Raw genomic sequence first — 23,922 nt, forward strand, 5'->3', positions numbered from 1 at the left:
AATTAGGCTGGGTTTTTTTTAATTAGTTAAACTAATGGCTTTATTAACGGCTTGTAAATAACTGACTAATTCTTTATAGATCAGTCGTAAGCCATTAATAGGAACAAATTTGGGATTTACAGGTTCTTAAAAATCCTATTGGCTTGTGTGTTTATCCTTTCTACTGGGTAATAATGCCATAAATGTTTTATAAATAAATGTTAGTAGCCCATTAATAAGTGTTCATGGATTTATCGCCTTCTAATTAGCCATCAGTTGTGTAGGTATAAGTTCTAGTAAATAGATTGGATTTTGGTGCAGATCCTCTGTAACCCATTTCCAGAAGATAAGTGGTAAAACTGTCCAACCACTCAAACGTATTTTTCACAACCTGCCAACCAACCTGGTCATGATATTCAATAGTTTTCTTATTGTCAGCAAATCCCATGAAAACACCAAAACCAACAATGAATTGACTGAAGTTGTCTGTGTATCCTAAGCCTGATAAAGCTTATTCCTCTCTGCTTTAGACCTCCATGTTGTCCAAAAACAATTAAAACACATCAAGGAGCTACTTTTTTTGCACTAACAACATGTTCCTTCATTACCATGAACAGGAGCATTGTAGTTTGTTTTGACTGTCCTGCTGCTGTAAATACTCGTTAGTGCAGCAAATCCACAACTGCAAATAGTCCTCCCCCCAAAGCACTATTTTCTCATTTCAGGAATGTTTGCTAAAAACTACAGTGGCCAGTATTATATGTAATTACTAAATTACTGGGCCTTTAAAAAAATGAAACTACATATTTGTGTGGAGTTTTTAAATATTTAAATCTTTGGGGTTGAATGCCACAAACAGGGCGGGGAAGTCAGAAAGTATTCACCAACCAATGCATTGTTGTTGTGGGATTTGTATTTACATACTGACAAACCCTTCATTCCTAATAAGTAATCTATTAAGCAACAGTACCTCATTTATCAACCATTAATAAAGTCTTAAAGTCCCCCTACATTCAAAATATGTTTTTCTTCTTGTTCCTACAGTTGCTAGTTTGGAACCAATCGTGGTTCAAATTACAGTGTGATGTGGAAACTTGAAGCCTCGAGTGCACATAATTTCATTTTCATACTATTTATTTAAAACCTCGGAAATTGCATTGAGGGAGAACCCTCATTTTCAATGGTGGCGAGGTACAGACATACAATAAATGCAGACACAACTAAAATCAAATAGCAATAAAAGAAGATTACATGGCTATATCAATTAAAAACAAGGTAAAAATTAACAATGCCAAAGAGTAAAAGTGTAGACTGAGAGTGGACTTTACAGTAAAATAGGAGACAACTTGTATCCAGCAGGAAAACTTTAGTAATTAGAAATATTTGCAAATTCATAGATTCTGAAAGGAGTAGATGCCATCTTAAGGATATAAATGAAGTAGTTATTCTTTTTTTGTGGAAAAACCATATTAGACACAAATTCTTAATCAAAGTAGAGTATTTCATATAGGCTACATCTAAAAACATGTCTAGAGGGGATCTTTAAGTTACACAACCCATTTATATGGGTGTCTAATTATTAAGCGGCTCAATATTACATCATAAACATTATGTTATTATTTAAGAAATGAGTCTAGGTTGTAAACTATGCGTATCCACTCCTCACATGTTTACTGTCAAACGCCTTGCTGTTTTAATTTCCCTTTGAACCAAGTGACAGATCACATGGCTTTAATACCCATGTGTGTGAGTGTGTATGTGAATATAATAGAGATTAAATCATAAATCTTAACTTTTTATTATGAGAGTAAGACGTTTACGGCTAAAGATATGTAAAACCAAACTGTCACTTCTACTATAGAGCATGTTGTGCTTATTTTTAACTTCTTGGAAACAAGTCCAGGAACCAAATCAGTCAGACAACAGTGCAGACATCTCCATCCGCGCTCTGAGCCAATAGCATCGAGGGAGGTTTAAAGGCGTCGAGGGCACGCGGTGGGCTCCGTCCTCACTTCCTGGTTGAAGATGGCGGATGAGAATGAGACAGCACCGATGCCGGAGAAAGAAGATGTAGAGGACCACGGACACTGCAGCGACTGTGAAAATGAAGAGCACCACTCTGACGATGGGTAAGAAGGCATGCTTATCGCCACAGCGGTGCAAAATGTGTGACTGTAACATACCGCGCTGCAAAACGTGTGCAAACTAAAAAGCCTCGGCGAAGCAGTCGGGAGAGACAGCCATCGGATGGAATTGTCCCGCCCACTCGCTTTTACCCTATTGGCTAGAAACGGCGTCTGCTTGCCGGTTCTGTGATGTGATTGGCTTAGAGTGCGTTCTGTTCCTAATGTGGGCGGGCCTTCTTTGGCTTCGCTTTCCTTCAACCCTGCGTTTGCTAGCAAGGCGTTGTAGCGGGGTAGAAAACCAAAGTGCGCTTGAAAGCTAAGCTAATAGTAAAACACAACATTTATTTCCACTTTGATAACTTGCAGAAAAGGCACAATCTTTCTTTTACTAAGTTGACAGTTTGACATATCATCCGCACGCCGCTGCTGGCTGTCTGTAACTGATACAATTTATGGCAACCCCAGTTGACATTTTAGCGAGTTAGCTCGCAAGCTAACATAGCTGTCAAACCCCTATTGTCTGTGAGTGGATCTGGCTTCAGACACAGAAGTCGAATCAAAAGCGAAAGAAATTAAATCTGCATGTCGTGACACATGCAGTTTGTTAATATCTGATAGGGTTTCCCTTGTTATACTGGCTTTTCGAGTCAGCGAGGCTTTCAGTCCACCCCCCACCTTTAATCACAGACATATGAATTATCCTAAAGCAGCCATAGCCCCGAGTTACCGAAAACGGGCTTTGATGAGTACAATAATTTGTTTGCTATCGGCTTCTGTTAATGTTTACCAAGCGGTGACAGACATGAAAGGAGCCCAAGCTTGCACATATCGAGGCGTGTCCTGCTCACAGCAAGTGCGTTTTCTTCTCATTGGAGTAAATGGAGAGATGAGGTGCTGCCTTTCTGGTCTGTGACCCTTTTTAATAGAAACCAGTGTCTACTTGCGACCCCTCATCACCAAGTTAGTGCGGTCATCAGCTGTCAGCTTAGATTGTCTCATTTTTAGAGATCTGGCGTATCCAGTGTGTCACAAGAAAAGGATAAATTCTAGAAAAGTCAGATTAGATAAACCTAATTTTATATATTTTTCCTTGTTTTTCCTTTAATCATCTAGTTACTCCTCAGATTTACTTTGAGACGCAGGTTGGGAAGCTCTTTCGTAAGGGGAAAGTGATGACCCCGTTTATTAAATGAAGTGAACTAAATGTGAGAGCTTCACTGGTGCTCTTTTTGAGCAACACATGCAATTCCCCCCCTGCACACACACACACACACACACACTCAAACAAAGAATAGTTCTGGCTGTTAACTGGACGACTCTGGTGAAGTGGAAGCCTGTGGAACAAACTATTGAATGTTTTGTTGTCCATTGTCCCAGTCACTCACTCACTCGCTGACCCCTTGTACATACATATGTACACAAGCGTTGATACCACACACTCTTCTCTAGGGGTCATGTGATTCACCATCTGTGCTGGTGTTACAAATACAGGCCAGTACTTGGCCTCTCTCCTCTCTTGGACACTAATGAGATTATCCTCTGTAAGTATGCAGTCTCTCCCAAGCCAGGAGATGGGATAGATGGGTGGGGGTGTGTGGCTTCTCAGCTCTGAATTGATCAGAAAAGGGGGTTTCAGGAGTACCTGTGAATGGCAGTTTATACTGTATTCCTCTCTCTTGTCTCAGCACAAACGGCTGACACGGGTGATGTTAAGGGATACGTACGCTGCATGTGTTACTTGTACTTAACTCTACCAAATTTATGTCCTGTGAGTTTCTTCTGACTTTGCGTTGTTTCTGTCTGACGAACTAAAGAGCTTGTTTCTTTACCTTTTTTCTAAAGCTACACCCTAGACCGTCAAGGTAAACAGTCGTCTGTCAGTGAGAAATCTTTCACAAATTGGATTAACTACACTAGATGAACCTTTTCCAACTTATCATGTGACTTTGTTTCACAACTGAAGTACTGAATTGTGTGAGGGAAAATGAGTGAGATTAACACTTTTTGTTTTATATACATAGTATACAGTATACAGAAATCATGTATAGTTATGTTAGTAGTACACAGGTGTTCTCTTTTAACCAACCTGGCTGGTTTAATGTCTTTTTCTTGGTCATCATGACACATCTTTTTGATTTAGGCTGAAAAGGCAGGTGTATGGGTAGTGATTTAATACAAAAATATATAATACAGCTTTAAAAATCCAGGCTATTATGTTTTATAAGCACATCCCAGCCAAAGATTTTTTAAAAAAAACAACAACATTTTGACCAGAACATAGCTTTCCTCTGGGATGGTAGTCTAACTTGGATGCCTTCTATTTCTGTCTTGTGTAAGTGACAGGGGTCTGGGTGACGACACCGGCGCCAAGAAGAAGAAAAAGAAGCAGAAAAAGAAGAAGAAATCTGGTGCCACAGAAGCTGCTCAGGACCCTCTTGCCAAGGCATGAGTTAAATTATTATTTTTTATTAAGTAACGTATATGAAGTTAAACAGTAAATAAAAGTTCAGGTGTGATTTACTGAGGTTTGGAGTCATAGTTGCTAAAGTTGTATCTACTACAGAGCGCAACTCAAACATAGAAAAACGACAGAAGAAATCATGATACAGTTGCTGATGATCATTGAAATTTTTTACTTATGTGTGGCTGTAGTGCACTGAAGAGGGTGTAAATGCACTCTCGTGGACTGCTGCATGTAGAGATTTGCATATTGTCCGCTCACAACGCAGCGCTCGGTTGATTAGACGCTACAGGTGTATGTCATGGTATCAAAGGCTGACACGTCTCCTTTACCCTCACAAATTATACCAGAATGTTTAGATACATTTGAGAAGACACTAGGTAGGATAAAATAATGACGACCCTCTTAACAGTTAAATTAAATCCTGTTTACTCTCCCAACAGGTGAATTCATTGCCAGCTGATAAGCTACAGGAGATCCAAAAGGCCATTGAACTGTTCTCTGTAGGCCAAGGCCCTGCCAAAACCATGGAGGAGGCAACTCGTAGGAGTTACCAGTTCTGGGACACACAGCCTGTGCCCAAGCTAGGTATGATGTTTGACAGGGCCTTCAGTTCATGGTTGAGCTCTCTGTCATGCATCCGAGGTGTGCTTCATAACCAGAAACTGTTTTGTTTTCCTTCAGGGGAAACGGTGACATCACACGGCTCCATTGAACCTGACAAGGACCACATTCGTGAGGAGCCCTACAGCCTCCCACAGGGCTTCAGCTGGGACACCCTCGACTTGGGGAATCCTGCTGTGGTAAGAAAGTGTATAAACTCATAGTAGGGATGCACAGGAGAAATCAATATGTTGGTCAATACTTTATGGTCTCCGTGGTTTTTACTGAATTTTGGTAATTTTGTCTTGTGTGATTGTTTATAAATATTTGAATAAATTTGTGTTGTTGAACTATTTATACTGAGAACTACAAAACTTGATTTACTGGTGAAAACATCATGCAATGATTTCTTTCATTCTTTCTTAAACCAGCTCAAGGAGCTTTACACCCTTCTCAATGAGAACTATGTGGAAGATGATGACAACATGTTTCGATTTGACTACTCTCCTGAGTTCCTGCTCTGGTAATTCTCTTCATATTGGATTTTTATCTACTTTCACACCTGGGAAGGAAATGCTAAATACTATAATGGTATATTCTTACAGCTAGTACAATGCTTTGTGGCATTTTCTTATGAGACACTTGGATTAATGTTTTTATATTAACACAGGTGATGGGAGTAGACTAATTTGCTGCATGACTGACTGACTTGTCTTTTTTTTTTTCTCAGGGCCCTGCGGCCCCCTGGCTGGTTGCCCCAGTGGCATTGTGGGGTGAGGGTTAACTCTAACCAGAAGCTGGTAGGCTTCATCAGTGCCATTCCTGCCACCATCCAAATCTATGACATGTAAGTGAACACACACTTTTTCAAATTAAATCACATGCTACATGAAATCAGACATCTCTTTTTACTGATAGTCTTATAATGTATACTTAAATTTCAATTAATTCAGTACTATAATATAAATGCTTGTTTATGTCATTATTCTGATGAGAGTTGGTTGCAGACTTGCTCAGAAAAGTGTTTTTTTTTTCTTGTGTTTTTTTAGAGAAAAGAAAATGGTTGAGATCAATTTCCTCTGCGTCCACAAGAAGCTTCGTTCCAAACGAGTCGCTCCAGTTCTGATCAGAGAGATCACCAGACGGGTCAACCTGCAGGGCATCTTTCAGGCTGTTTACACCGCTGGAGTGGTACTGCCCAAACCCGTGGGCACGTGCAGGTAGGTCTGACAGAAAACAGCCTGTTTTATACACATCCTTCTTTTTTTTTTTTTTTTTTTTTTTCTTGTTTTACAATATAAGAGAATCCTAACAAACCCATTTTTTATGTGCAGGTACTGGCATCGCTCTTTAAACCCGCGCAAACTAATCGAGGTGAAGTTCTCCCACCTGAGCAGGAACATGACTATGCAGCGCACCATGAAGTTGTACCGTCTGCCTGAGGTTGGTGAAAACATGCAAATTTTACTCTCAATCAATAATGAATTAAATCCTTTTTGTAAATACTACATCGCTCCACCATAACTATATTTTCCTCCTCCTCCCCGCCCTCTTTCCTCCAGGCCCCGAAGACTTCGGGTCTGCGGCCGATGACCAAGAAGGACGTGCCGGTGGTGCATCGCCTCCTCCGTGAGTACCTGAGCCAGTTCAACCTGGTGCCTGTCATGAACCAGGAAGAGGTTTCACACTGGCTGCTGCCCCGGGAGAATATTATCGACACTTACCTGGTGGAGGTAAATAAACACCACGTATCACATTGTCTTCACTTAAGATACTTCTGTTTTAAAACCATCCTTCCAGTGTGTCGTACACCGAGAGGCTTTTTTTAAAAGTGTTTGTTGTTCCCTTAACAGAACGATGGCAAGGTGACTGATTTCCTGAGTTTCTACACACTGCCCTCTACCATTATGAACCACCCTGTGCACCGCAGTCTAAAAGCAGCGTACTCCTTCTACAACGTGCACACCACCACCCCCCTGCTTGACCTGATGTCTGATGCCCTCATCCTGGCCAAATCGGTGCGTTCCCTTTTGATCCATGGCATCTGTGTTCTCTTTAATGCTGCTTACCTGCAGGGAACTAATGAGGTTTTTTTTTCTTTTTCTTCTCATCTTTTATACAGAAAGGGTTTGATGTCTTCAATGCACTGGATCTAATGGAAAACAAGACTTTCTTGGAGAAGCTTAAGTTCGGCATCGGTGATGGGAATCTTCAGTATTATCTGTACAATTGGAAGTGTCCCAGCATGGGGTCAGAAAAGGTACATCTGGAACACATAATGGCGGTATCAAAGCTCAAAGGTTTTCCAAAAACACTTGTCTAACACCTCCAACTTTTTTTCTTTCTCAGGTTGGGTTAGTGCTGCAGTGACATCCCTACATGCCATAAGCAAGTGTCACCAACAGGCCAGGAGACCGCACCATCGCACTGACCACCCGACAGATGGAGTGATGACTTCCTGCTTCAGGAAAGGAAACCCACCGCCCATTTTTACTTTTTGACCTTTTGAACTTTGACCTGCACTACCGCTGCCAGGCGGGGAGGCGGAGAGAGTCTCGGTGCTCTCCCTCCTCCCTCGATCACATGGACCTTAAGCCATTGTAGTTACCATCCCCAACAACTGTATTACATCTGAAAAGCTGTCTTGATTGTACCAAACACGCATACACACTGACAAACAGTTTGCACAGATTACTGTATACCAAACACTCGCTGTTGGCATACCAACGAAACGTACAATACGTGTAAATAATATCAGACATAACTTCAAATTATGCCGTAACACATACAGACTAGAACCTACTGTTTTATTTTATTCCTAAATGTTGGAAGTGCTTTTTGCAATTAAAAATCTGTCATCCTTAAGTTTTAGAGATAAAAAAAAAAATCAAAATGATCAAAAAATATTTAAAGAGGAAAAGGCTCAAAAAGATGAGGTAATAAATACCAAAAGTGGACACCAGATAAGGGCTTCTGATTTTTCTTCTCATGCTTGACCCTGTGTCTTTTTTAAATTTTTTCTCATCAAACCCTCTGTTCTACCAGTCATTAATGGTGTTGTTTCAACACTGCTTTACGGAAGATGTATATGCTGGAGTTGGCATTCATGTTCTGGAGCTCTTCTCATCTGTATTAACTTTTATGACTCCTCCTCTCCAGCTTTACTGCATTAAAAGAAGAAGCCCTGTTCAGAGGAAAATGAAACACAGACTGACAATAACGGACCAGCTCTGTTTTAAGAACATAATCTGAATCATTTTGGACGAGGCTGGACTGCCGCCGCACCGAGGTTGAAGGCATTCTGGCGCGGGGGGGGGGGTTTATTCGACACGTTTATCAGCAGGGATCAGATTTATTATGACACCTCTCGAGTTAACTGTGTCCCAGTTGCAATGTCCACTCTTGCGGACTCTCAGACTTTTGACTTTGGTGTTATCAATTAAGTCTGTGAGGGAATTGGAAAGTTCTTGAGTGCTTTGACCTTTTTTTTTTTTCTTGAGACTTTCATTTATCTGCAATTACGCAGAGGGAATCACACAGGAAGTCTTAAATAGTCATTAAAAATTAAGATAAAACACAAAATACAAGTTTACATGCACATAGCAAGCACTGTGTCAGGCTCTCTGCTGTATCGATGGTTTGGTTTTGTCTCATTTGAAATATGATTACTAATAGTATGCTTCAAACATGCAGTTTTACTAACGTGTATGAAACGTGAGCTTTGCAGGTAACATTTCACAAAGTGCTGTCCTCTTCCTCATACAGTATTCAGAGCGTTACGCAAATCATGCAGGTGTCTTCGGTTTAAAGTCTGTGAAAGTTCAGGGTGGATGTTGGAGCTGGGCCTGTGAGTTGCAGTCTGGACAGCTGTGGGTGGGTGGTGATGATGACTGGGGAGTGGGGTGGGAGGGGGGGGAGGGGATGCCCCACTTTAAAGTGTTTCTTATGTAAAATGTTGATTGTGCTTGCAAACAGATGTAAAAGAATTAATGGGTCTCATGGTGTTATGATGCAGGGAAAGAATGTGAAGATGCAGGTGATTTTTTTTTTTCTTTGTTTTTGTTTTTTGTTTTTTTGAGCAAAAAATAAAATCTAGAAGTTGCTGTGAGGTTTTTTTTTGCATGTTTTCTGTCAATTGGAGGGGGGAGGGGGGAGGGGGGGGGGGTCCATGTCGAAGGTTGTGTTTACACAGAATATCCTGAATCTGAACTTCAAATCAAGGCACCACTGTGCTGAACTGCAGTATAAAATTGACAGAAAAAAATCTCCACTTACGAGCTTTTTCCTGCAACTTTAACGTGCATCTAAGTGTAAAGAGTTTGTTTAGGAGAGTAGTGTAAAAAGCTAATAAGTGGACCTTCAGTTAAGTTGTTTTTTTGGGTTTTTTTGTGAAACTAATGTCCAAAGTCAGGATGAATTTTCATGCTAAACTGCTGAAACTGTTTTCTAATGGCATGTGTAAAGCGATACCTTGTGCTTTTGGTTCAGCTGACACCGCTTGCAGTTTTTGTTAATATGCGGTGAAGCACAAATCATCAGAGGTGTTTGAAAGGCAGATAACATGGAGGAGTCTTAATCAGATGCATCAAATTCCAACAAACTAGATCAGATGCATAGTTTAAAGATGCAAATACACAACAAACAAGTGCTGTTTGTTGGTTTTGTATACTTCTACTACTACCTTTTAGTAGTAATTTTGTTTTTTAAATTGATCTATTTTTAAAAAAATCTAAAATCCATCGATAGATAAATACTTTTTTGATCGCAAAGAGAAATTAAAATGCCACCACAGCCACCCAACATGAATCAAAAATACGAAAATAATGAGGTAAAAAGGTAAAAGAAACAAATTCAATTAAAAGCTAAAAATGTATCTATACAGCACTTTTCCAAACAAGGTTACAAGGTGCTTCACATCTGTAATCAAGATTAAAACAGTTCAGGATTTGATTAAATAAAATCAGGCAATTAAAAGTATAGAAAAATGGATCAGAAATACATATTAAAAAGAATAATATTAAAAAGAGTGAAATAAACAAATAAAGAAAACGTTAGACATGTAAGATTTGTAAAAATGTAACTGGCGTTGTTTAAGAAAAATAAGGAACATAAGGCTTTGATTTTAAAAGAGGCTTTTAGAGTTGATTAAAAGATTATTCTGAAGGCCTCAGATATTAATAATCTTAATAATCGTCAGTAATCGTCGTAATGTTAGATTTATAGTTGTTATGTAATTGTTTACTCTTTACAATGGGCAGTGAGGTCAAACAGACCTTTTGTTTTCCGTTATGAAACACAGCAGGGGCGTGATTTTCGTCTCTTTTCTTTTTTTCCAAGAAGATGCGTCGCTCTCACACTGAACTTGACGCTGATTGGTCGAAATCTCTTGACGCGTCCTAAAGAAAGTCTCTAATTGGCTGATATCATTGACTGTCAGTTATGCTGGGCGGTATTTTATAGGGGCCCTAACGCGGAAGTGAAAGCACACTGAACGGAGCAGTTGACATTAGGTCGATACACAGTAATCATGTGGATCAGTGTGGCGATTATTTGTGTGGCTTTGGTCATATTTATATTGAAATATGTCTTCGGCAGCTCCGGGCCCAATCCGTTTGAGACGGACACCCGTGAACCGCTGAAAAACATGGTTCACGACATGAAAGAGAAGAAAAAAGTGCTGAAACAAGGTGAGTGAAAGTGAAATGACCGAGGTCGTAATTTATGTTTAATTTCATTTCTTAAGTCGCAAAAGCTGAATTTAAAGCCATGCAAATTATATCGTGTGCAGTTTTCTTACTTACACGTAGGTTTTCCCTTCAGTTTCAGTTTTAGATTAACTGTTAAGATAATGTGGAGAATGGAATGACTGTAGTCTAGTTTCACTGTGAGCATAGCTGCAGAGGAATGACTGGTTGTGTGCAGAAATACTGCATAACCTTTACTGGAAATCGTTGGAGACTTTTCTATGATTTTTAACCGAACTGAAATATAAAATATCTTGTTTGAAGCAAATCTTAAAAGTTAGAGGTTATAGCTCTAAATAAATGACTGTCTTAACAGATTTATTTTAAAGCTGAAAAAAGTGTTAGATTAATAGATTAATAAAAGTAATCAATTGACAGAAAATTAATCACTAACAATTTTTATAATTGCTTAATTGTTTACATAGTTTCATAAAGCAAAAATGTGAAGTGTTTTATGTCACTGTAAATATAAAATTGTGAGGGACATTTTTCACAATTTTCTGACATTTTTATCGATTCACGCAAAACAAAAAATCAAAAACATAATTTGACAGATTGATTTTAATATGAAAATAATTGTCAGAGGCAGCTCTAAATTAGTTCATACACTTCTTCATCTAAACCTGTCATTACAACAAATTAAATTAAAACTATGTGGTTGCAGAAAATGCAGTTCTTTAGTAAAGTTAACTAAAAATGCAAAAAAGGATTCTTATTGATTCTTTTGACTAATTTTTCTTAAATATCAAAGGTGATAAAAGCTTATCAGAAGCTCCCAGAGCTCACACTTATGTCCTCTATTTTGTGGATGACCAACAGTCTAAAAACCCAAATTTATTCAATTAACAGTCACATTTAAAAGGAGAAAAGCAGCAAATTTTCTCATTTGAGTAGCTAGAACCAACTGGAATCAACTGAAAGGTTTATTGCTGTTGTGCCAAACATGCAATATGTTTTGTTGTCTCTTCCTCAGGTTTTCTGGAAAGTAAAGTACCTGAAAACCTGGATGCCATCATCATCGGCAGTGGGATTGGTGGGCTTGGACTTGCGGTGCTTCTGGCCAAAGTTGGAAAGAAAGTCCTGGTTCTGGAGCAGCATGATCGGGCCGGAGGATGCTGCCACACGTTCACTGAGAAGGGCTTTGAGTTTGATGTTGGTGAGAAGATTGGTTTTCGTCTATTTTCTGTATTTTTCAATTAATAAAATGCTATGAAGGCTTCATTTCATGACCACACTGTACCTAACACAAGAGTTTGGGCAAGTAGAAATGATGCAAATATGTCTGTATGAGATGGGAATATTTCCACATCAAAGCAAAAAAAAAAGTCTTGGTCTAACATAAAACCCTGTTGCATCCTTCTTGATGTTTTGTCTCCTTTCCTCCCTCAGGAATCCACTACATTGGTGACCTGTTGGAGCACAAGCCGTTCCGCTGCATGCTGGACCAGATGACCAATGGACAGCTGCAGTGGGAGCCTCTGGAAAATCCGTTTGACCAGGTTGTACTGGGACCGCCAGAAAACCGCCGTCAGTACCCCATCTACAGCGGCAGGAACCGTTTCCCCGATGAGCTGAAGAAGTGCTTCCCTGGAGAGGAGAAGGCCATTGATGAGTACATGAGGCTGGTCAAGGTAAGATCATTTCTCACTACAGACTATGATCCAGTGCTTTAAAAAGTGTCAAGTCAAAATATGATCTGTAGCTTCAATACATAGACTTGTATTAGCATTTAAAAAGCCTATATTGTATCTCACAAGTTACTGGAAGAAGTTTAGGGTAAGTGATTATCTGGCCACTTTATTTTCTTCTGTTGACCTTTACCTTCATTTTAATCTGCAAATGCCTTTTCTCCCAATGAACTGTTGGTTCAGAGCTGCACTTTAGCACAAGCGTGGCTTCATTAAGCATATTTCTGTTGTTGCTGTCACTGGTATTTCTCAAAGGCTCAAGGGTTATTAAGTCAAAGGTTAGAGTAACTGGTGAGGCCTCTTTAAAAGTTTAGATATTGCATCATTTTACCCAGACTGAGTTGTGATATATTTTTGCTTTGGCACACAGATGACAGAATTTCATTTTCTTTATCTGTTTGGAGTCAATTTAGTGCAACTGAAACCATATTTCATTATTATGGAATCATTACACACAAGTCTTTGATTACACAGTTTGTGTGTGTTGCATGTTTTGTCTTCAGAAAGCCGGACGAGGCATTTGGCTCCTCGCTGTGCTGAAGCTCTGCCCCGTCCCCTTGGCTAAATTCCTGGTCTACACCGGCTTAGTCAAACATCTGTCATTCTTCTTCAAAATCGCCCCACGCAGCCTGACAGAAGTGGTCAATGAACTGACAGAGAACAAGGACCTCAGGGCTGTCTTCACCTACATCTTTGGCACCTACGGTAGGTCATATCAGGCTGCAGTTCTGTTGGTGTAATCAGGCTCGCCGTTATCTCTTGACTAAGCTGCTCATAGTTCTCGTTTCCCTCTCTGATCTGCAGGTAACATGCCGAAAGACTCCAGTTTTGCCATGCACAGTTTGCTGGTCACTCACTACCTGAATGGGGCCTGGTACCCTAAAGGCGGAGCCAGTGAAATTGCCTACCACATGATCCCCATTATCGAGAAGGCGGGGGGTGCTGTTCTAGTTCGTGCCCCAGTCAACCGTATCTTGTTCAATGACGCCAAGGAAGCTTATGGTGAGTGTGATTTCCTCTAATACACAGTCACACCACGCAGCACTGGCAGAGGTGACGATTCACTGCTTTTGTTTGTTTCGTTTTTTATGGTTTCAGGTGTGAGCGTTATGAAAGGTCAAGAGGAAATACACATCCGTGCCCCTATGGTCATCTCTAACGCTGGCATCTTCAACACCTACCAGAAGCTGCTGCCCACAGAGCTCCAGGCCATGCCAGGTTAGGAAGGAATTATTGGTGCAACTAATGACTACTTATCAATTAAATGCTAAGTCTATAATATTAAAATATAGTAGAAAAGTTCCCATCACAATTTCCAAAAAGCCAAAGTGGCCGCTTTATATGGCTTTTGTTGTCTTACACTATACATGCCTATACTTACACTATGAAGTTAGTTTTCATGTAGCTTTTTATCAGTGAGCTGTTAGTAAAGTTGTACCGTATGATGTGACTCTCCCGCCTCGCAGCTATCCAGAAGCAGCTGAGCTTGATGAAGAACGGTGAAGGTGGCCTGAGTATCTTCCTGGGCCTGGATGGAACAAAGGAGGAACTGGGCCTGAAAGCAGACAACTACTGGATCTTTACCGAGAACAATTTTGATGAGCTGTATGTTGTCTTGTATCTGTTGACTGATAAAGTTACATAAAAATTGCTGTTTAGCTTATAAGGTCAGTTTTTATCTGTTTTTGTGCCAACATGCAGGGTTAGGGTTACTATTTTGCTCATGAAAGCTGAGATTTTGGTTAATCTGCATGCTATAGAAATGTAGTCCTTTTGGTTCAAGTAGTTTAACTAAAGACTGTATTCCATCTGTTTCAGCTGTTTTGTATGTCTGAAAATTCACCAAAATTACCTGTGTTTCTTTTGTAGAGTGGAAAATTATATAAATGGAAAGAGGGAAGAGTCTGCTAAAAGTGTGCCTCTCCTGTTTGTCGCTTCTCCATCAGCTAAGGATTCAACCTGGCAGGAAAGATCACCAGGTACTCACACATCAGATGCAGCACAACAGTATCTCCTCCCTTTGTTCTGATGGTGAAGCTCATTTCATGCATGAGTTTCGTTGTAAATTGCCGTATAGAAAGTCAACGCTACTGACTCCAGACCAAAGTGTCCTGTTTTTTTTGTGGGTTTTTGTCGTTCAGCTCCAATGGTCTCCTTATTTTTTTTCCTAACCGTAGGCAAGTCCACCTTGAGTCTAGTCAGTTTTGCCAAGTACGAGTGGTTCGAGGATTGGAAGGATGGCAAAGTGACAAACAGAGGGCCTGACTACAAAGAGCTGAAACAGATTTTCATTGACTCTATTCTGGATGTGGTTATGGATGTTTTCCCCAAGATCACCAGAGACAAGGTGAAGTTTCTTAATCTGCTGTCTAACACAGCCAATAAACTCATGTGTCAGTAACTCCCTGGCCATATTTTAGAAACTCGGTAGTTCTAACTTTTCAGGTGTCTCTGTTTGTGTAGATTGAGTACATCGACGCTGGAACCCCCATCACAAACACGCACTACATCGGAGCCCCCAAAGGTGAGATCTATGGAGCGGATCACGGCATCGCCCGGTTCAGCCCTGAACTCAACGCTACAGTGAGACCTCAGACTCCGTTGAAGAACCTCTACCTGACAGGTCAGTCCATCTGGAGATCGCCTAAATTTCTAGACCAGACTTAAAAGTATCCCCTGCATTCAGTACATTTTGTTTTTTTTATCGTGTTGCAGGTCAGGATGTGTTTGTATGTGGCTTCGCTGGCGCCCTGGCCGGAGCTCTCACCTGCGGCTCGGTCATTCTCAACCGCAACCTCCACCTGGATGCCATCGCCTTGGCGAAGAAAATGAGATTTGTTAACAGCAAATTGAAAGGGGAGTAGATGCATGCATACAGTAATATGCAATAATATTTAAAACACTGTGTTAGGAGGCTTTAAGTGGCTCAGCACAAAGAGCGCCTTGTGGTGGTTTAATGCACACATCTCATCTAAAAAATGTAAAAATGCCAAAGTGGAAAGATTAATTTTCCACATCAACACTGTCTCTATTTTGAAATATGCATACCTACACTAATTCATGTTTGCCTACTTGAGGTTTGGTGAAATAGGGGAAACATAAGATGTGGGATGTTACATGTCTGAGTAATGAGGCTGCTGAGGTTTAAGTAGTCAACCTGTACTTAACCAAACTAACGTGACCTCAACTGTTGTAAATGTAATGTAATGTAAATGCTTTTGTAAAAATTCACATTCACCATGTGTGCCATTTTATCCCAAACATCTAAGTCTGTGCCTAATTATGCTATGTGTTTGGTTTACAGATAATGTAGTAACAGGTTTTAAAGGCTGCTTCCTTTTTATATTAAAACATACGAACAAAAAATTGGTTGCTGTTTGGTCTCTGGTTTACCATGTTGGTTTTACCACAATATTTGCTCATTATCTACCTGCATCAGTTGACATCTACCTAGCCTATTCTCTTTAGAGCTGTACAATCAATGGAAATATAATCGAAATCACAATATGTGTCCACAAATCATATTCTCCAGAAGTAAGAGAACATGCTTGTTTGGTGCATGCCCCAGCAAAAATCACATCATCGTCATTTTTATATATTTTTCATTGAAAATGAAATGCAAAAATGACCATTCCCAGTAAAACTGTGACCCATGTCGCAACATCTGTCAACATAATCGCAATATGTTTGGTCTTTTTGCAAATTGCTCAGCCCTAATTCTCTTCAACTACCTGAATGTCTGCAACACTTCTGCAACTCAAGTGAGATAAAGCATGTTGACAGGATAGTAACAACCACCAATATAAACAATCATCTATTTGTTTATCCTTTAAATCTCAATATTATTAAATAGAATCACTTTGCTAGTAATAACTGTCATGTAAACGCAAATTGAACTTACCAGTCGTAAACATTTACTTTTTGGTTCAGGTAAATGCTGGGAAACCACATACTTTCTTATTATTTGTTTATTTGTTTATTTATATCGGTTATGTGCACTGACCTCATTGCACCTGAACGCAGCATGTGTTTGACAGTGACACTGACAGCAGCGGGAACACGTGTACAAGGAGTGGGCTTACCAAAAATGTACATTTGGAGCTTTCTGATTAGTTGGCGAATAAAAGGGGTGTGATTTTCTCATAATTTTCTTGATGCTACAGTTAATGCTACGACATTTCCACGCAGCCAACGGCATGGAGGCAAAAATGCGGTCAGCAGTCTGAGGTAAAGTAAAAAAAAAAACAAAACACCACAAACTGTAGCAACAATATGTAAGATAAACACTTATTAATTGCATCAAAACAATATTATTACAGGTGGTTTGTGGCTTTACTCTGTAACAGGTGATAATTACCGGCTAGCTAACCTGAAAACCCAACTTATTTAGGGAAACCTTGTTAGCTAGCTCCCTCTCTGACCTAAAGTGATGGCGGCTGGTAAATACCACTTATCTAATTGTTGTCACCCTAAAAGTGGACATTTCTCTGAGAAGCTCAGGTTCATTTATCCTGAATTTTGGAGGACCATGGATGACAGCACTAAACCTTTGTGCTACGAGCTCCTGGCAGAAGTAGGAGAAGGCTCTTATGGTAAGGTGTATAAAGCCAGAGAGGTCGGGGAGAAACAGCGTCTCCTGGCGGTGAAGAAATTCAACATCCGCGGAGACACGTCAGAGACCGGGATCCCTGCCTTCATGATCCGCGAGGTGGCGCTGCTGCGTAAGATGAAGTACTTCAACCATCCCAACATTATCAAGTTAGTTTGTGTCTTATATGTTCTACATATACATCAAAATTTAACAGAGATGCGTTGAAAAAATACCTGGTGAAACACAGTCAGCTGTTTTACCCACATACACACATACTGAGATCTAGAGCTGCAACAATTAGTCAATTAATCAATTAGTTCCCAACTATTAAATTGATCTGCATCTATTTTCATAATCCATATATCATTTTGAGTCATTTTTTTAGGGCAAAAAAGTAGCTTCAGCTTATCAAATTTGAATATTTTCTGGTTTCTTTAGTCTTCTAGGATAGTAAACTTGAATATCTCTGGTTTGTGGACTGTTGGTCAGGACAAAACAAGACATTTAAGGATGTCAGCTTTGGGAAATAGTGAGCCACATTTTTCACCATTTTCTGACATATTATGGATCAAACAACTAATCGATTAATTGAAAAAAATAATCATTAGTTGCAGCCCCACTGGGAACATTGTGAGGTAAACCATGTTTGTAATACGGTGTGTTGTTTTTGGTTATACCCTTATTTGTTGCTGTTAAGTCCATTTTTATTTATGCAGCCCAATATCACAAATTGCAGATTTACCCTCAGGGGGCTTTAAAATCTGCACAGCAATAAAACATCCTCAGAAAAACGCCCCCTAAAAAACCTTTGACAGGGAAAAAATGGAAGAAACCTCAGGAAGAGCAACAGAGGAAGGGATCCCTCCTCCAGGACAGACAGACATGCAATAGATTATGTGTGCACAGAATAGACCAACATAGCAAAATTACAGTATGGAAAAACAGGAGGACAAATTATAGATACATTGATATGAAGAATACAATCATGAGGAAAGTCCAGGTGACACCAGACAGATAAACGATGTAGAGCTGCAACGAAAATGTAAGCAAAGATGCCAAATATTAGCTGGTTCCAGCTTCTCAAATGTGATGATTTAATGCTTTTCTTTGTCATGCCTGATAGTAATCTGAATATTTTTGGACTCTGGACTGTTGATCAGGCAAATCAAGAAATTTGAAGACATCACAGTGAGCTCTACATAACTATAACAGGCTATTTTACAGTTTTCTGACATTTTAGACAAAATGATTAATCAATAATGAAAATAGTGGTTAGTTACAGCCCCAAAATGATGTATCAGCTCATGTCATCTTAGAAAAGACGTATTGTCCTATTGGCAGCAGATACTACAGTCAAAAAATATGACTTTATATTGGAAACCCAGTGGGTTAACACTTCTGTGGCAAGGATGCATGGTGAAAAAACCATGAGACCATTCTACCTTGGCAGTTATATTGTTATAATTGTATAATTATCTCTTATTATACTGTATATAATTATTATTATATAATTATTCTCTGCAGATTTCAATGAGATCCTAGTTGGGTTTTTGATTTGTGGGGGCGGGGGTGGTGGATGGGTGTCGTTACGGGGGCAGTTATTTCTCTACTTCTCCATTTCTGTACATTTTCTGTTGTTTTTTTGATTTTAGGAATTATTGCATAAGTAAAACAGTCACAAAAATAACAAGGTTGTACATATTTGTTTGTTAGCGCGTGTGTTTTCTTATCCCATGCTGATTGAACCATCCAGGCTGTTGGATGCGTCTGCCGTACCAGTGGGCCAGAGCTTGGACCTCACTCTGGTGTTGGAATACATTGACCAGGATCTGTCTACCTACCTCTCTAAGGTTCCTGCTTCTGGACTGAACCAGGACTGTATTAAGGTGTGAACACATCACTTGATTTATCGTAGCATAACATCATGTATTGTATGTATTTGAGTCGTCACAAAGCACTGAAATAAACCCTACTACAGTTTACACCAACCATTAAATGTATACAGTCATACAAGAAATACAAGGATTTAATTTTCCCAACCAGTGTTCTTTTTAAAATTTGTTTTGTGTTTCTTCTGTTTGACTTAGTAGCAAGGTGATGCAGGTTTAAAATGGACACCTTGACACCCTGTTTGGGCTTTATTTTTTCATCTGGGATTACTGGTTAGTCAGATTGTGTTCGCTGTGGAGCATCAGTAATAATCCTCATTGATGTTTTGTTTACCTAGATTATTCTAATCTGGGTAAACGTGGACCATATATAGACCATAAATCTTAGTGAACATCCATATTTCTCTGCTCCTTATTTACCACAAAGTTAGTTAAAATATATTTTAAATTACATACAACAGCCGTAAATGTTTAACTGTAGCAAAGTTGGACTAACCGTCAGCTGCATCAACACACAACACAGAAACCAAATCTTTCATTTTTACACTTATGGAAAACAACTCCCTGACAGAAAGCAGGAAACTGTGAGTCTGCCACTGCACAAGCAGTAATTACTTCTCAGCATGATTGGCTCTTGTTCTTGGAAGGATGCAACCTACAAAGATGCTCAGCAACAAGTTGCTAGGCCAACATTAGCCTAAATATATCCATACATCTATTTTGCTATCGTAATGAACGCAAGCGACAGTAACGACCTTTATATTATTTTAAAACATCTCCTAGCACAGCTACCGTAACAAGAATAAACTGCCCGGCAACAGCTTTTATATGGATTTTACTGATGAAAACCTGATTGTAAACATCTGGTAAATAACACTGTGGTTATGTAATGTTTAATGACTTTAGTGATGAAAATCCCCTGAACGCATTGTTGAACAAGGGACTACACACAATGTATTTTTTTTAGACACAGTGAACAACACAGACTACTTCATTTTTCAGCACCTTTTCACCTGGTCAACACATTATTCAGTTTAGAAATGCAGACGCTGAAGGAAACAGTGTCTGGATTTGGACAGAATAGTAAGTGCTGCTGTGCTGCTCTCTGTCTGTGCAGGATGTGATGCTGCAGTTGCTGCGGGGATTGGACTTCTTGCACACAAACATGGTGCTGCATCGTGACCTAAAACCAGAAAACATCTTGGTCAGCAGCCACGGTGAAATCAAGATCGCAGACTTCGGTCTGGCACGCATCTACACCTTTAATATCGCTCTCACTCCGGGTGTAAGTGAGGCCACTCATGCTCATGCTTCAAATTATAACACAATTGTAAACTATTTGGTACACTATTTTCCTCTTGAGCCTCTGTGGAGCCTGTTTTTTTCCCCCTATATTTGGCACAGTATTCTGGCTGTTCTGATGGCCTGAGGTGAAAAATGTTCTTTTGCCACTCCGTCCAACCTCTGCCTGTGTGTCTTTATTTTGTACATTTTCTCTTCATATGTCTCTCTTTTTGCAGGTGGTGACGCTGTGGTATCGAGCTCCGGAGGTGCTGCTGAACTCGGTTTACATGTCCTCAGTGGACATGTGGAGTGCCGGCTGCATCTTCGCTGAGCTCTTCCTTTTGAGGTAAGGATAGCTGAGTATGTGTCTGGTCCCCTAGCTAGAGGAGATGTGTGACACTGGAGCGTGAATAATGAAAATATTCTACACAGTCGTCAAAGTCGAGATATAGCTGTCATATCACATTGGTTGTGCCCTGTTCTTGTATTCCACAGGCCACTGTTTCAGGGATACACAGAGGTACAGCAGCTGCAAAAAATCTTTGAGTGAGTATTTTTTTTCTCTCTTTATATCTGTAATTGAGATAAATATCTGCCTGTTTACTGCAATTTGCTTAAATTATAAAATCAGACAGGGATTATAGGTCTGGCAACTTCCGTATTCAATAGTTGCTCAACAGCCATGGAAACTGAGATATCAAATACCCTAATTTAATGCAGTTTAAAGACACATCTTTCCCCTAAACAAGTAAATATGTACATTAAAAAGAATCTTGAAACTTAAAGCCTTCATATCACTGTTTGAAAACGCCTGGCAGTTGACCAGCAGGTTACTTTACCTATTTGATGTCAGATTAGCTTTTATGTTTTGGCCTTGGTGGGTTATCAGTATTATTATAAACTTTTATTTAATCAGGTAGCTTCAGTGAGATAAAGATCTCTTTTGCAAGAGAGACCTGAGGACAGCAGGAGACATAGAACAGAGATAAGACAAACACAAACATCAGAAGCAATCACAAAAGTCACCTTTATAAAGGTCAAAAGATTAAATTAATCCACTGAGATGATCCTTTCAAGTTTAAATGTCCTTTGATATACTGAAATGGTGTTTATATAGTGGAAAGAGCTGGACGTCAGTTCTTTACTCGAGGGGTATCAAGAGTTAAACAGTCCTTGTCTGGTGAACAGCAGTTTTGAGTCTGAGAAGAGATGTGATAAACTGAGGCCGCTTTACTCACAAACATGTATAAACAAAAATGGTAGTGCACTACTTTTTCATACAGTACACATAGTTGTTGCTGCTGCTCAGCATTGCTTCATGTTCCTCAGGGTTATTGGTTTGCCCAGTGACGAGGAGTGGCCCAAAGACAGCCCCGTCTCCTACTCGGTCAACTGGGGACCTAAAGGCCCCTGCACCAAGCTGCTGCCCAACCTGGGCCCAGATGAGAACGACCTACTATCTGTGAGCAGATTTTATACCGTAGATGATTAATTGCTTTTTTTTCAAATAGATTAAATTAAATGGATTACAGTAGCAGTACTCAGTAGTTTAACAAAACTCTCCAACAGATAATTCATAAAGTGCTACGTTTTCTTACCCGCAGCAATGTTTGGCATTCAGACCGAGCAATCGCATCTCCGCCGCAAAAGCCCTGGCTCATCCTTTCTTCATGAAGCGCTGAGGATGTCAGTCGAATGACGAGCGGAGAGGGGGAGAAAAGAAAAAAAAACTGGTCGGAGCATCCACAATCTGCAGTCAGCCTTACTAACAAGTCGTGTGCCGTAAAATGAATCGTACGCTTTGTTGAGAGCATTTGAAAGCTTTTAACGTCAGTTCATCAGCATCATGAGAGACTGTGGTCAGGTTTGAGGGAATACAACTTTTATACCGATAAAAAGTACATCATACCTGACTTGTAGGACATGACTCTTATGGCACAAAGATCTTTAGCTTTAGGTGAGAGTGTATGTTTTGATAAAATGTCTAAATATGTATTTGGTTTGCAATGGAACAGTTTTATTTACTTAGTTGTATTAATTTCTAAATTTAACCTGCCTTTATAAAAACTGTATTCTTTGATTTAGATTTTCGCTATCACAAAAATACGGTGTTGCCAATCCTACTTTGTTGTTGTTTAGTGTTACTATTGAAGATATGGATGCTGTTTGGCTGTAAACTGCTGACAACACTTATTATGAGCACCTTACAGTTGATGAGTTGGTTTATGTTGTTTAACCAGGACCTTTCTGTTCTACACTTGTATACATCTGAGGAGATGCACTGCTTTCTTTTTGTTATTTTTGTGAAGATATTTATGGTGTAATCGCTGGATTATGTTACACCTGTATTTATGTTTGTATTTACACAGATTGTGCAAGCTATTTTTCTACCGATGCATGAGTTTCACTGTTCATTCAAGAAGCATTCCTATAAATAATTGTCTCTCAAATGTCTCTGCCATCAGTAACACTTTTCCTCAATGATTCATTTATGAAATATTTGTTGTTTTTGGCTCGATGACTGAAAACCAGTAAGTTTGAAGAGAGACATCTGCTGTTTACTTCTGTTTAATGTTTTCTGGTGTTGTGTTTGTGTGAACTGAGCCCTTAATAGAGCTCCCTTTCCTTGTAATATCACAGTCTGAACAGACGATGGCAGTGCTGAAATATTTCTCACACCGAGAGGGAAGGACCAGTTGGATAAAAGTTCCTCACCTTGTAAATGTCTCAGGACCCTCAAATTTAACTTCAGTCAACTGGAACAGAGAGATAATTTGATTACTTCCCACTTAAAGGGCCAGTTCACCCAAATTACAAAAAACATTTTCCACACATCTTTCGAGGTGCAGACAGTTTTAAGGTATGTCAGTGTGAGATGTGAGATATGGTAAATGTTGAATCTGAGATGGATTATGATACAGAATAACAGGTTTAAAATCCCTCTTAAAATGAATTTAGCAAAAATAATTTTGTTAATATTAATGCACCGTTTAAAGACAGAATTATTAATTGCAGTTTTTTATTGTCCTTAATTTTCCTTTTTTTTTTAAATGCATAATTTAAATGAATATTTACTCTAATGGCACATGCCTGTATAACTTTAAAAGGTGCCCCACTGCACAGCTGCTTCATTATATGGCTAGAAACCAACCAGATCTCCCAGCCTGTCAATTAGTTTGTGACACTTTGACTTTATTTAAGAATATGCACCATGTAAAAACAATATAAACTAAAATAATTAAAGTCCTAAAAGTAGATTTTAACACAGGACCCCTCTGCAAGACAGGGGCCACAAGATTGAATGAAAATGCAGGACCCTCCTTTATGAATATTGTACATTAATGGTGCAAAATCCCAGGGAAATTAGCAAATTATTATATTGCCAAAAAAACAAAACAAATGTCATACAGGGGACTGGGGTTTAGGGGCTTTTCTGAGGCATTATCCTCGCCTCCTGTGATCGCCACACTAGCGCGTGAGACCTCAGCTCGACGAGAGAAGCGCCTCACAGTTGCCATATTGTCGTCCGCTTACTGGAGAGTGGAGAAATCGCCCCA

General features: G+C 39.5%; 3 protein-coding genes across 4 annotated transcripts; all 3 read left to right on the forward strand.

The window, feature by feature from the left end:
• The first annotated feature begins 1,957 nt into the window (after positions 1-1,957).
• nmt1a (N-myristoyltransferase 1a) lies at positions 1,958-9,272 on the forward strand. Of its 2 annotated transcripts, none has more exons than XM_044331914.1 (12): positions 1,958-2,108; positions 4,443-4,548; positions 5,010-5,154; positions 5,251-5,369; positions 5,601-5,692; positions 5,900-6,016; positions 6,219-6,389; positions 6,504-6,612; positions 6,732-6,902; positions 7,023-7,187; positions 7,292-7,429; positions 7,519-9,272. In XM_044331914.1, exons 1-12 carry the CDS (start codon positions 2,005-2,007, stop codon positions 7,537-7,539), a joined length of 1,458 nt encoding a protein of 485 aa, XP_044187849.1. In that variant the 5' UTR covers positions 1,958-2,004; the 3' UTR covers positions 7,540-9,272. The 2 variants fall into 2 exon arrangements, with proteins under 2 accessions (XP_044187849.1, XP_044187850.1); XM_044331915.1 differs by having other exon boundaries at positions 1,959-2,108; positions 4,449-4,548.
• A 1,369-nt stretch (positions 9,273-10,641) lies between these two features.
• On the forward strand, positions 10,642-15,803 carry retsat.2 (retinol saturase, tandem duplicate 2). The gene is made up of 11 exons (XM_044332155.1): positions 10,642-10,856; positions 11,887-12,069; positions 12,303-12,544; positions 13,105-13,306; positions 13,406-13,603; positions 13,700-13,819; positions 14,068-14,206; positions 14,471-14,580; positions 14,779-14,948; positions 15,065-15,224; positions 15,317-15,803. Exons 1-11 carry the CDS (start codon positions 10,697-10,699, stop codon positions 15,463-15,465), a joined length of 1,833 nt encoding a protein of 610 aa, XP_044188090.1. The 5' UTR covers positions 10,642-10,696; the 3' UTR covers positions 15,466-15,803.
• Positions 15,804-16,618: 815 nt separating this feature from the next.
• Positions 16,619-22,815, forward strand: cdk21 (cyclin-dependent kinase 21). Its single transcript, XM_044332156.1, has 8 exons — positions 16,619-16,828; positions 17,097-17,359; positions 18,946-19,078; positions 20,199-20,366; positions 20,602-20,711; positions 20,861-20,911; positions 21,695-21,827; positions 21,970-22,815. Exons 2-8 carry the CDS (start codon positions 17,130-17,132, stop codon positions 22,045-22,047), a joined length of 903 nt encoding a protein of 300 aa, XP_044188091.1. The 5' UTR covers positions 16,619-16,828; positions 17,097-17,129; the 3' UTR covers positions 22,048-22,815.
• Positions 22,816-23,922: the final 1,107 nt, after the last annotated feature.

This window comes from Thunnus albacares, chromosome 17, assembly GCF_914725855.1.
Source record: "Thunnus albacares chromosome 17, fThuAlb1.1, whole genome shotgun sequence".
NCBI classification, from domain to species: Eukaryota; Metazoa; Chordata; class Actinopteri; order Scombriformes; family Scombridae; genus Thunnus; species Thunnus albacares.

What these genes read in the sequence shown, in the direction of transcription:
- nmt1a (XM_044331914.1), top strand. Translation starts at nt 2,005, where the DNA reads ATGGCGGATGAGAATGAGACAGCACCGATGCCGGAGAAAGAAGATGTA. An exon ending in CCCTCATCCTGGCCAAATCG is followed by an intron (nt 7,188 to 7,291) that starts GTGCGTTCCCTT and finishes TCTTTTATACAG; the next exon opens with AAAGGGTTTGATGTCTTCAA. An exon ending in CCAGCATGGGGTCAGAAAAG is followed by an intron (nt 7,430 to 7,518) that starts GTACATCTGGAA and finishes TTTCTTTCTCAG; the next exon opens with GTTGGGTTAGTGCTGCAGTG.
- retsat.2 (XM_044332155.1), top strand. Translation starts at nt 10,697, where the DNA reads ATGTGGATCAGTGTGGCGATTATTTGTGTGGCTTTGGTCATATTTATA. An exon ending in GAAAAAAGTGCTGAAACAAG is followed by an intron (nt 10,857 to 11,886) that starts GTGAGTGAAAGT and finishes TCTCTTCCTCAG; the next exon opens with GTTTTCTGGAAAGTAAAGTA. An exon ending in CTACATCTTTGGCACCTACG is followed by an intron (nt 13,307 to 13,405) that starts GTAGGTCATATC and finishes TCTGATCTGCAG; the next exon opens with GTAACATGCCGAAAGACTCC.
- cdk21 (XM_044332156.1), top strand. Translation starts at nt 17,130, where the DNA reads ATGGATGACAGCACTAAACCTTTGTGCTACGAGCTCCTGGCAGAAGTA. An exon ending in TGAACCAGGACTGTATTAAG is followed by an intron (nt 19,079 to 20,198) that starts GTGTGAACACAT and finishes CTGTCTGTGCAG; the next exon opens with GATGTGATGCTGCAGTTGCT. An exon ending in GCTGAGCTCTTCCTTTTGAG is followed by an intron (nt 20,712 to 20,860) that starts GTAAGGATAGCT and finishes TGTATTCCACAG; the next exon opens with GCCACTGTTTCAGGGATACA.